At 35.3% G+C, this 13,916-nt stretch overlaps 1 protein-coding gene across 1 annotated transcript in view; it reads right to left on the minus strand.

The window, feature by feature from the left end:
• Window positions 1-13,916, minus strand: part of LOC123556632 (cytoskeleton-associated protein 2-like) — a 28,797-nt gene that overhangs the window by 7,151 nt on the left and 7,730 nt on the right. Inside the window, exons 5-9 of the mRNA XM_045347516.2 lie at window positions 12,589-12,636; window positions 5,662-6,228; window positions 4,945-5,092; window positions 2,708-2,797; window positions 796-966 (exon numbers count right to left, since the gene is read on the minus strand). Coding sequence (XP_045203451.2) covers window positions 796-966; window positions 2,708-2,797; window positions 4,945-5,092; window positions 5,662-6,228; window positions 12,589-12,636 — 1,024 coding nt within the window. The remainder of the gene's footprint in view (window positions 1-795; window positions 967-2,707; window positions 2,798-4,944; window positions 5,093-5,661; window positions 6,229-12,588; window positions 12,637-13,916) is intronic.

Here is a 13,916-nt window from a genome sequence, read left to right on the forward strand (position 1 = left end):
TGCAAGTTTCAAAGCAATAGCTTTGATAGTTTAAGAGAAAAAGTTGACCTAAACATAAAACTTAACCAAGAAATCTGATATTTTCTAAGTCCAAAAGGGGCCATAAATCTTGCAAACAGCAGGACAGAGTTATGTTTTTGCTGTACAGGGTCAACTTATGATGGTGAACAAGTGTTGCAAGTTTTAAAGCAATAGCTTTGATAGTTTAGGATAAAAGCTGACCTAAACATAAAACTTAACCAAGAAATCTGATTTTCTAAGTCCAAAAGGGGCAATAAATCTTGCAAAAAGCAAATGGAGTTATGTTTCTTGATGTACAGGGTCTGCTTATGATGGTGAACAAGTATTCCAAGTTTCAAAGCAATAGCTTTGATAGTTTGGGAGAAAAGTTGACCTAAACATAAAACTTAACCAAGAAATCTGATATTTTCTAAGTACAAAAGGGGCCATAAATCTTGCAAAAAGCAAGATGGAGTTATGTTTCTTGCTATACAGGGTCAGCTTATGATGGTGAACAAGTATTCCAAGTTTCAAAGCAATAGCTTTGATAGTTTAGGAGAAAAGCTGACCTAAACATAAAACTTAACCAGGCAACGCCGACGCAGACGCCGACGCCGACGCCGACAACCGCTCAAGTGATGACAATAACTCATCATTTTTTTTCAAAAAATCAGATGAGCTAAAAAATGTATATATCGTAAATCTGGCTATTTTTTAATATGACCATACTGTTCAATGTATTCTATTTGTGCATATATGATAAAACTTGAACAAAGGGATGTCAGTAGAATATACCTGTGCATTATTGATGGTTGCTTGTGCAAATATTTCCAATACAGCGTCAAGATCAAGACTGGATTTGATCACCTTGGCTTTACATATGTAAAATCGTGCCGAGGTATGTGAACATGGTACCTGTTTGTAGATGTCATCAAGCCATGGAACAATACTTTCTGTAGGACAACCCTACAAACATGCAAGATACATTTTTTACACAAGTAAAATTATAACGAAGTGTGTGAACTAGGTAAGTGCAAGTAGCAAGTCATTAAGCCATGGAACAATTATGTCAATACTTTCCATAAGACACCCTTAAAATACATTAAAAAAACTTAAGCCTTACAGTTTCAACATATCCTCAATCTCTCTTGTACATTTAAATGCATGCACCAAGACTGATAAAGTTTTTAGAAATTTAGAAATCATTTGTACATAATATATTTCCTATAAAAAAAGGTAAAAAAAAATATTCAAAGTTTAAAGAAGTATTTATTTATAAAACATGAGCGAATTATGTAAAATGTGTAAAAAGATGCATTAGCCAAGCAACATGGATCGAATTTAGCAGTCGCTAACTCGCGAACTTCGTGTAAGAATAAAAAAATGCGAGTAGAAAATCATGGCACCCGAATATATTCACGATCATGTTCGAAAATCGGGGAATTCCCTCAAACTGTTCTTTTCCCTTAAAAACTCCTTTGGTGCAGTTAATTTACCGATAATCACGTGACTGCTTGTAGACGCTTTACACAAAAGTAATTATCGGATATCTAAGTAAGCGTCTAGGCAATATTTGTTTTCATTTTAGTCTGTAACCTGCAAAGTTCTGCGGAAATGGAGAGGAAAATAACATGTTTCTTGGTGCAAAAAGGCCCGCAGAGACCGAAAATACTAGCAACACTAGGGGCAGTGCCTGAGAAAAACTTAAAACTTCAACGTTCAGCCAAAGTCCAAAGAATCATTGAGTACTACGGTTCGTATCGTACTTTCAAAACCAGAAAGTCCCCGGCCTATCCGGACCGTGAACTTTTATATGAAACCAAACAACAACAAAACAACTTAATAAATTTAGCAAGTAAACAGTTTTTAAATAACTGCTTGTGGAACCCATCATTTCGCTAGTGGAAAAAAATGGTACTAGCAAAAATGGAAAAAAAGTTAAATTCGATCCCTGCAACAGTATGTAATTTAAGATTAAAAGTATTTTGTTGTCTATAAATTGAGGCATGCCCATTTGATCTTAAAACTGTACTTTGCACTCTAGAAACACAGGTCACTGAAACTGCATTGTTTATCATTTTTATATATCATGCTATTTTCTTGAAAAGACAATGTGTTTAGTGTTGGCAAATATATTTCACATATTAAAGCCATTCATAACCACCAACATTTGGACAACTACAATGTTTTTGTAACGTCTTTAAAGCAGTTTGACTTAATTCTTGCAATATTTCAACTGTAACTTAAGTAAACCTGTGCAAAACAATAAGCTATAACCATTTACAAAAGATACAAGTTATGTGGTTGATTAAAAAAAAAAATGCAGCATTTTCTTTTGACCTTGCTCAGTTCTCCTATTCTTTCTATTTTTATCATGGATGTACACCAAGTTATTGCCCTCTGTGTCCTGAACAAGTTGTCAAAATTTCAAAAGTATCCCTCAATTCATTTGCAACATGTTGCTTAGGTGACAAAGGTAAAAATCTTTTTGAGACCTAACTACGTATGTTGGTCTTAATGTTCTAGCACATGTAGCTTACTGACATTTCATACAACTAGAAATTCTGATAACATCTATACCATGTTTTAACGGAGGTCATTCCATCTCATCAGCATAGTCTGAAACCAGTGCATCTGCAAAAACTATTTACAACTTAACTGACCGTAAAATTCTGACCGAGGATTCAGAAGGATATAGGTTACTTACGGCATCAAAGAGCAGCATGCACTCGTCTAGCATTGAATTCATCTTGTCCACAGCCTCTGCCTGGAGACGCTCCTGTTCTAGAACATCCATCTGTTTACAAAAAAAATTATCATGATAATAGAGCAAACCCTTAAAAGAACCTAAATATGACTCAAGTTCTAAAGTAAATGCAACAACATCTTACCAACCAGTAAAATTACTTTTTCTATAAAACATCTGAAAGTTTTCAAGATAACTTGGTACATATAAACTGAAACTAGAATGTGTCTGTACGACACAGGGTGTGCCCCCCACTGGTACATTTGTCACAAATAAGTGGCAATAATTCAAATGTTTGCAGTCTAAATGGGGTATAGCCTCAACAAACATTTTATGAAAAGGATTCATTATTCTAGGCGCTATACTTTTTGAGCTGTGAGCATCACAAACAAAAAATCCACTATTTTGGCTATTTCAAGGGCCATAACTCAGTAATAAGAGCTAAGGTTCTCAAGAAGAATGCAAAGTGTGCAAGGTCACATCACGATAAAGACTCCAGCAAGGTTTCCTGAATTTACATCAAATACTTTTTGAGCTAGATATATAATTAGGTGAAAAAGTGCATTTTTTTACTATTTCAGGGGCCATAACTTTAAAAATAAGGGTGAAGCCAGACAAAAAATTAGAGGTGTGCAAGTTTATATCATGATAAAGACTTATGCGAGTTTTCAACCATTTATATTAAATACTTTTTGAGCTAGGTGTGTCACAAGGTGAAAATGTACATTTTTGACTATTCAGGGCCATAACTCTAAAAATGGGGGGCGGACCCAAATGAAAAATAGGAGGTGCACAAGTTCATTCATGATTAAGACTCATGCAAGGTTTCATGAATCTATATCAAATACTTTTTGAGCTAGGCATGTCACAAGGTGAAAATGTGTATTTTTTGACTATTTCAGGGCCATAACTTTGAAAAATAGGGGGTGGAGCCAGATGAAAAATATGAGGTGCGCAAGTTCATTCAAGATTAAGACTCATGCAAGGTTTCATGAATCTATATCAAATACTTTTTGAGCTAGGCATGTCACAAGGTGAAAATGTGCATTTTTGACTATTTCAGGGGACATAACTCTGAGAATAGGGGGTGGAGCCAGACGAAAAATAGGAGGTGCGCAAGTTCATATCATGATTAAGACTCATGCAAGGTTTCATGAATCTATATCAAATACTTTTTGAGCTAGGCGTGTCACAAGGTCAAAATGTGCATTTTTGACTATTTCAGGGGACATAACTCTGAGAATAGGGGGTGGAGCCAGACGAAAAATAGGAGGTGCGCAAGTTCATATCATGATAAAGACTCATGCAAGGTTTCATCAATTTATATCAAACACTTTTCGAGCTAGGCGCGTCACGAACTTCGAACGGACGGACGGATGGATGGACAGACGGACGGACGCACGGACAAGAGCAAATCTATATGCCCCCACCACTCATGGGGGGGCACAACAACACTATTCTATTTGCGAGATAAGTGAACCACTACTTTTTTAAAATTATATCTTAACTTTATTTTGCTCTGGGTAACAATCTCTAAAATCAGGACAAGAGCATGCCAGTTAAGACTAATTTTCAACCGTATTTCAAGTATTTTATCAACACATCTCAAAAACAGTTGAAAAACAGTCTAAAATGATGGAGTTCCTGCCGTTTTTACTATCCAATTTCCTTGCATTTTATTACAGTTCTTCATTAACTTATCTCTCCACGTAATCAAAGGTGGAATAAAATGAGTTTGCAAGAGATCAAAAGCCTAGCATCTGGTTGTTTCTGAGGGAATTATTTTGAAACTGACCAATGACAAGACAGCATTCTGGCCTCCAAACAATCTTTATAACATCTAACCCAGAAGTTTTATCTTTATGTCTATTTTGTTAAGAACATTCATCTGACACTGAAATGCTCTTTTAGCAGTTGTGTACACTCCCTCCTGTCATAACTGGGCAAGCTTAACAGATTCATGGAATCTGGATGTTTTCAGAAAAATAATGCATAAATCAAATGACAATCTTACAAAACTCAAAAAATTTTGACAGCCAAATTATTAAAACTAGTATTTTGGAAGAAATAATTTCAATATTTTTTATGAAGAACTAAGTAATATTGTGGTACTTGCAAGATTATACACTTGTTCATGATTTCAAATACCCATCAGTATAATTTTGCAGAAAGACTTGAATACCTGAATAAAATTTTACCTGTTCACTTAATTCTTCAACAGACAATGTGTTTTTAGTGTGTGGATCTTGTGACTTTTCTTCTGCCTTTTCACCATGGAAGCACATCAGGTGACGGAATTTGCTTGGTGTTCTTCCTTTTGCTTTCAGCCAGTCACTGAGCTCTGCACTATTAAAGTAAAATGATTGATATTATGTTTCCATGTTAACCTTCAGCTTGCTGGCGGCATGTGATTTTGCTTTTGCGACTAGTGCAGACCAAAATCAGCCTGCACCCCTGTGCAGGCTAAATGATCTGCACTGTTCGCTATTTAGTCAGTAAATTTTCAGTGAACATCCCTTTAACTAAGTGAGTGGTACTGCACAAATTGAATGATGGACCATTTATTTTAGAAATTTAGCAGGGTGAAGGTAAAACTCTGCAAGCATTCACTGAATTATGTCTGAAGTGTGTAACAGTTAAACAGTTCAACTTTTAAATGCCATTCTGACTGAGTTAACCAATTAACATGATTCTAAGGAAATTTTGCACAAAGTTCAGGCAAACTTAAGAAAAATCTATGCTGATGAGTATTTCATAATCAGCTGAACTGTGAACTCAAGATGTTGGGCATTTTAAAGTCTTCATCTGTAGTTTTACTTTATGGAAATATTGGTAAAGGAAGTTTGAAGACTGCTGAAGATTACACACTAAAAGCTATGAAAATGTTACTTTAAAGCTATAAACTGAAAATGAACCTTCTTGTTGCTGGTGTTTTTGGAGTTTTTCTCAGTCTCCTTCCATCAACGTGTGAGTGATCATTTGGTGGTGTTGAAAATCTTACATTGCGTGTAGAAACTCCAGGGGTTACAGCAGCTGTAGACACTTGTCCACTCAAAAAATTGTTATTGTCATTGTTTGGTTCATTATTTTTCTCTACATAATTTCCTTTGGTGGTTTCATCCTGTTCTGTGTTTAATGCACCTGAAACACGTCTTCTTTTAGCTGCTGACTTATCAGAGTCACCACCGGTTAAATCAAATGATCCAATGCAGGACTTTCTTTTAAGAATTCCTACTGGTTTTGAACGTGGTTTGACCTTCTGTACATCAGAATGGCGTCTTCTGACACCTGCTTTAGAAACTTCTGTTTTCCTTGCATTTGCTCTTGGGACAGTGTCAGTTTTTCCACTCGAGATAAACACATTTTCTTTGTCCTTTTGACTGACATGTTGTTTTGGCTTTGACTGATAATCAAACAGCCTTGACCTCACTTCCTTGTAAGTGGGTTTTGTTGTTGCCTTTGGGATTACATTTTTCTGTATTCTGTAGAAGAAAAAATACCTGAATTAGAATAGAAACACTTCCTGGATACTCAAAATAAAACAAATAAAATTTTTCTAACAAATTTCAGTTTAAATCTGTCACTATCATAATCTGTACTAAACTAGAGATTGTTTCCAACACCATTTAAACCAGAATTGATATGAAATATATGGCCATAGCATAGAGAAATCTGTGTTTACATTGAGCTGACATGACTTAAGTCTCATCACAGCAAGCATTTGTGCCACGTTATTTGAAAACCTTTCAGTGGGATAAGCCAAAGTCAAGCTACATGTATTAAGAACAAATATAGAATGGTAGTGCTATGAGCTAGTGTTCGGAATAGTTTATTTCAATATATGGTATTTAACTAATTTATACCAGACAAGACTTGGCTCAGTTTGAGAAAAAACTAGATGTGTGTCCGTAGGTCACTGGTGCCCACCCCCCTCCATTCCAGTCACTGTACAGGATATAGATTATATTAATTGATCTTACGTCTCAGTCACAATCAAATGCATTTTTTTGTTTCACTTGGGGTCAAAAATAAAAGTTTGTAAAACCTTTTTATTTTGAAATGTTAATTTACCATATACCTTGGTTCTACAAAAACAATGGTAGTTGTCGCTGTCTGATAGTTCGACAATATTTTTTTTTCGATATAAAGATGAATCTTCAGGGAAAAAATAAAACAGACATGACCATTTTTAAAGGACTGTTTTATTCAAATAACTCTTTGAGACCCAACAAAATTGTTACCACATGATAAGGCACATAAAAGTAATGTAGAAAACCCAAAAAACTAATAAATTACACAAAAATTTGTAGTTATTTTCTTCTTTTGAAGTTCAAAATTCTAGAAATTTTTGTTTTCTACTTGCTTTCAGTTTTTGCATACCTTTTGAAATGCATTTATTCAACTCAAATATGTTATTTTTTAAAAATTCAGTCATTTCTCTTTAAATAATGGTCTCATTTTTGTGATTACGACTGTGTTTGGCAGAGATATCGCAATTTTAAAATGAAAGCTGAAATTTACCCAAAAAGTCTACAGACAAGACATCATTGCCAAGTGCTTTCTACATAGGTTTTAGAAGACAGTCTTTTAGTTCTGTTGAACTTTTTATGTTTAAAATGATCAAGAACAAGTAAATAACAAACAAATTTAAGAAAAGAAGTATAACTGACGGTCTTCGGAATGTGTCTTCGAATAATTGAAGGATTTGAACAACTGTGACTAAATCAAAATGTCATTATGTGACAAGTTCTGTGCTATTGCTTACATAAATTAGGACTAACTGTTTTCATATTTCACTATATACTAACAAGAGGACCATGATGGTCCTGAATCGCTCACCTCTTCCCACATGACCCAGTTTTGAGTATGACGTCGTTTTTTCTATTATTTGACATAGTGACCTAGTTTTTGAGCTCATGTGACCCAGTTTTGAACCTGACCTAGATATTATCAAGATAAAAATTCTGACCAATTTTCATGAAAATCCATTGAAAAATATGGTCTCTAGAGAGGTCACAAGGTTTTTCTATTATTTGACCTAGTTTTCGAAGGTACGTGACCCTGTTTTGAACTTTATCTAGATATCATCAAGGTGAACATTCTCACTAATTTTCATGAAGATCTCATGAAAAATATGGCCTCTAGAGAGGTCACAAGGTTTTTCTATTTTTATACCTACTGGCCTAGTTTTTGACCGCACGTGACCCAGTTTCGAAACTGACCTAGATATCATCAAGGTGAAAATTCAGATCAATTTTCATGAAGATCCATTGAAAAATATGGCCTCTAGAGAGGTCAAAAGATTTTAATAATTTTAGACCTACTGACCTATTTTATGACCGCAGTTGACCCAGTTTCGAACTTGACCTAGATATCATCAAGACGAACATTCAGACCAACTTTCATACAGATCCCATGAAAAGTATGGCCTCAAGAGAGGTCACAAGGTTTTTTTATTATTTGACCTACTGACCTAGTTTTTTACGGCACGTGACCCAGTTTCGAACTTGACCTAGATATCATCAAGTTGAACATTCTGACCAATTTTTATGGAGATCCATTCACAAGTATGGCCTCTAGAGAGGTCACAAGGTTTTTCTATTTTTAGACCTACTGACCTAGTTTTTGACCGCACATGACCCTGTTTCGAACTTGACCTAGATATCATCAAGATGAACATTCAGACCAATTTTCATACAGATCCCATGAAAAATATGGCCTTTAGAGAGGTCACAAGGTTTTTCTATTATTTGACCTACTGACCTAGTTTTTGAAGGCACGTGATCCACTTTCGAACTTGACCTAGATATCATCAAGATGAACATTCACACCAACTTTCATACAGATCCCATGAAAAATATGGCCTCTAGAGAGGTCACAAGGTTTTTCTATTATTTGACCTACTGACCTAGTTTTTGAAGGCACGTGACCCACTTTCGAACCTGACCTAGATATCATCAAGGAGAACATTCTGACCAATTTTCATGAAGATCTCATGAAATATATGGCCTCTAAAGAGGTCACAAGGTTTTTCTATTTTTAGACCTACTGACCTAGTTTTTGACCGCACGTGACCCAGTTTCGAACTTGACCTAGATATCATCAAGATGAACGTTCAGACCAACTTTCATACAGATCCCATGAAAAATATGGCCTCTAGAGAGGTCACAAAGTTTTTCTATTATTTGACCTACTGACCTAGTTTTTGAAGGCATGTGACCCACTTTCGAACTTGACCTAGATATCATCAAGGTGAACGTTCTGACCAACTTTCATGAAAATCTTATGAAAAATTTGGCCTCTAGAGAGGTCACAAGGTTTTTCTATTTTTAGACCTACTGACCTAGTTTTTGACATGTGACCCAGTTTCGAATTTGACCTAGATATCATCAAGGTGAACATTCTGACCAATTTTCATGAAGATCTTGTGAAATATATGGCCTCTAGAGAGGTCACAAGGTTTTTCTATTTTTAGACCTACTGACCTAGTTTTTGATGGCACGTGACCCAGTTTCGAACTTGACCTAGATATCACCAAGATGAACATTCTGACCAACTTTCATAAAGATCCCATGAAAAATGTGACCTCTAGAGTGGTCACAAGCAAAAGTTTACGGACGGACGCACGGACTGACTGACGGACTGACGGACGGACGACGGACACCGCGCGATCACAAAAGCTCACCTTGTCACTTTGTGACAGGTGAGCTAAAAATAATGATACTTGGAAGGATCCTCACTGAAATAGGCTGTTAAAAATCTCCTTCAGCTTGGTGTCTACGGACAAGACATTTGACCATAATTTCTGTCTAAAGGACAGATAGAGTAATAATGTTTCTGATCAATGCTCATACATTTAATGGGCTTAAGAACTGACCTTGCAGCCTGTTATGTACACCATTTAGACTATGTTTATTTATCTGTAATAACTTTTAACCTCAACTAAACAAAATAAACCACACTCTTCCTGAAATTGGATGGTGGAAGAAACCAGGTGACTAGACTTTGTTGAGGCAAATTATTTACATGCTGTTATCAACCATATCAATCAAGAAATAAACACAAAGTTTAACATGAAGAACTCTATGAGTTCATCTAAACATGTTCATTAAAGCAGAAACATTAAAAAAGTAGGAAGAACTTGTTAAACTTATAGCTGAGAACAACATCTTAAAAAGATTACAACTGTGTCTTAAATGGAAAACTAATGAAACAAACTCCCATGCTGACTGCTTAAATAGCTGTATGTTGTAAAATACTCATATGACATTTATTCTGTGAGATCCATAACTCATACTAATATTTTAAGTAGTCCTGCAAAATAAAATTCCTGTGAATTTTAACCTGTTTACAGAATAATTAAATGTTTTTCTAGCCAGTAATATTTTTGATTAATATTGACCTTTTTCCATTATATAAGATAGTATGACTGGAGACAAAGTTTTTTAATTATCTTTTTATCACATTTACTTCTTTTTTTTCATGTTATCACCTATATTAATATTATTTTCTTGGAAAAATACTGGAACAAATGTTAGTAACTCCAATCGTAAATCAAACTATGATTTCAAAATTCTAGACCTCTGCCTCTGATGCATGTGGGGAAGTTGGCAGTTACTTGCAGAGAACATGTGTACAGAATCAATTAACAATTGTTAAGTTACATAACTGAAATTCTGTTGAAAAAGGGCATTAAATCCCCCCAAAAACAAACAGATCTATATAGCTCTCATTTTTGAAAGGGAGAAAGCTGCAAGGAGACTACGGTAATCACATAGTAAATTGCTTGTAATTTCTTTTTTAAGATGATTTAAACTGCTTCAATTTTATGTGATTTCAGTCAGTTACAGAATAAAAGTTGATAGGCAAATGAATAGAATGAAATCTTGAAAACCAATCACCATTATATCTTGGCCCTGAAGAGCACAGAAATATGCCATCTTGAGTGGATTATAACAAAATGTTTAAGTTGAAAGTGGACAGCCCACACCATGTCTAACAATAGATCCATACTCAACTAGAATATGACCAAATGTCAAATGATTTTGTTTCTATCTTCTCATTCTTTCTGTTTTACTACTAACTTGTAAAAGATTGGGGTTTTTTTGCATTTCAGAGTCTCTTGATTTATTTCAAAGAACTCTTGATATATTTCTAAGGTCCAGTGCTGGTTTTTATTGAAAACAGAAAATATATTGAATAGTATTTGCATAATGTCTTGTCCGTAGACACCCTCATTGCATTCCTTGTTTTTGCCATAACAAAGGGAGGGTTAGAAAGAAATGTATTATTCCTTTTTTGATAGCTTTTAACATTTATATAAGTCATGTATAAGATTAAAACATATTCTATATCCATTGTACTTCTCAGATTCAGATTGTACACACAAGAATAAATGGGTAACATTTTGCATTTGGAAGAAGTAAGTTTCATTAGAAATATATTTATTCTATATTTTGTATAAACATTAAGTGTGGTGTATCATTGAAACTTGATAAATAGCTCCAGTATGATTTTATAAATGATATTTGTCAAAAAACCTTCGTTTCTTTAGTGTCTACGGACAAGACATGTGTCTACAGACAAGACATTTTGCAATTCAACAACTATTTATATCTATATAACCCATTTTAATTCCGTCTAATGTTTATCAACTTAGACACTATCCTAGCAGCTTTCATACCAACAGTGATTAAACTCTAATATTGTATCCTTCACAAAGAAAATAGGTGTCTACGGACAGGACAAAAAAATTGGCGCATTTATCATTGTCTGTTCAGAGTCAAATTTGAGGAGATAAGAAACTTCCACCTGAAAGAATGTTATTATTTTCAGAAGAAGGTAGACTGAAGTTCACACAGAGACAAATAAGACAGTAAAAAAAGAATTATTTCATAATGAAATCACATATCTGATATGAGGAAGAGCAAAAAGGCAAAATATATAACAAAACGGTCATGTCAGTCTTCAGTAAATATCTTCTGTTGTGGGTGACATAGACAGTTGAAATAACTTGCAGCTGAAAGAAGACAAATTTTCCTGTAGACCAAACAGCACAAAAAGGTCTTGCTGGTTCAGGTTTTAATTAAAATGAAATGACAAAAAGCACATTTTTTAAGGTGAAACAATATAACGCTGAATTTTGGCCTTTTTTCTGTTATTGGACAGCATGGCGTTCGTTTTATATGTACATCAGATACCTGAAAGTAGTTCTACCTGCAACTGGGTAGTGATATGTAACTCCTGAAGTGCTGAAGACAGAATATATAAACATGCACTTTTAAATTTGGGTGTATAACATGGAGCACCTAAAAAGTATGCATTTGATTGTGACTGAGGCGTTAGCCAAAGTGTGATGAAAGCTTCAAGGACGAGCCACTCTCAAGTCCACTTCCTGGAAAAGCCAGTAATGGACAGTGGTGTCATATGAGATGTGGCTGTGACCTCAGTGGGGCTCAAACCTATGATTCCTGGGTTGAATGGCTGAAACTTTAACCACTAGACCGCTGATCCCCTTCCGTACATGGTTTCATGACTCTTAGGGGATTTCCTTTTTTATTATTATTGTAGATTTATATATAATGTAATATTGTAAATCTGGTAGGTGTGATGATAGGGAAATATTGTGCAAAGTTTCGAAACTTTAACAAAGGTGAACCTGGTGTGATGCTGACACCTGAGCAAGTAGAGTTTCTCTCACTATTCTTCCATAAGTCAAGCTATAATTTAGTTCAAAACCAACCAACCAGATGCCAGTTTTGAGTCCAGCTTTCAAACTCTACTGTACAACCTGGGACCAGCTGATACTGCTGAGACACTATCAATATAAGCTCAAAACTTACTGTTTCTTTTCACTTTTCTTTTCTTCACGCCATTTATTTAACCTTTCACTGAAAGAGAATACGAAGCACCAATAATTTACAATCAACCATAAAATAAAAGAAAATACCTACCTAAGTCCTTGTCATGCATATCCATGGTTTTGTTAATATGTATGTAATTCTGAAGCGCTAGCCACTCAATAAAAAATTTATGTTATATAAAGTATTAGGGATAAATACTGGCCATCCGCTGCTGCGAATACTACAATGCATTTTTGGTACAGAGCATCTCTATGGAGAAAGTTATTTACTACTATAATTAAAAGAATTCTAGTCTGACAGGAGGGAAATATCTGCCTTTGGTATGAAAGATGCATTTGCAGCCTCTTCAGGCGAGTTACCAGAGATCAGTACAGTACTTTGTATCAACACCTCATCTGCAGGTATGTCTCATTAAACTCTATTTTATCTGAGATACTCCTGTATCTAGAAACCAAACAAGAAAGACTGATTCTTTAGACTTCCATGTAACTTTTGCTTTTCAAATCATATGGTGACTTTCTAGCTTTAATTGTAGAGCCGAAGATAACACCCTCCAAGCTTAATTTCAGTCATAGGCTAGCTCCTTGTTAGAACCACCCATCTTCCCTCAGCTGTATGGCTCACATGATCCAGATATGGCTGGAATGCTTAGAGGTTGGGGACTAATCTTTGAAATCAGTGACTAACCACTTGGCACTGGAGGCATCACCAAAACAAATTTTATTAAGTCAAGTATAATGATTTGTGTGTGTGTGTGTCCAGGCTTAATGACTTTTTCAACAATTTTTCAGTCATATAAACCACGGTGTCTACTTGTAGCAGTATGCACAATGCCCAACAGTGCTGCCTCACTGGAATATCACAAGGCAGACACCTGACATGATACCCCACCCAGTCACATTATACTGACACCGGGCTGACCAGTCCTAGCACTACCCTCTCAATGCTGAGCGCCAAGCGAGGAAGCTGCTAGTACCATTTTTTACGTCTTTGGTATGACGTGGCAGGGGATCGAACCCACGGCCTCCCACGCTCGAAGCGGACGCTCTACCAATAGGCTACCGAGGCGGTAATGTATAATGATTCTACACAGCAGTATAACGTAGATAAAATTTTGAACATTTAATCCCGAGTGTACACTTCAAATGCCACTAGCATCATACAAACATCTTAAAGGAAAACATTGCTTATTTTTTCCTCAACTAACAAATTTTATTCAAGGGTTCTACAAAAATCAATCATTTGTACACAGTATTAGTAGATTAAAACTGAAAAATAATAGGCCATATTACTTTATGATCATGTTT

The sequence above is a fragment of the Mercenaria mercenaria genome, chromosome 5 (assembly GCF_021730395.1).
Source record: "Mercenaria mercenaria strain notata chromosome 5, MADL_Memer_1, whole genome shotgun sequence".
Lineage (NCBI taxonomy): Eukaryota > Metazoa > Mollusca > Bivalvia > Venerida > Veneridae > Mercenaria > Mercenaria mercenaria.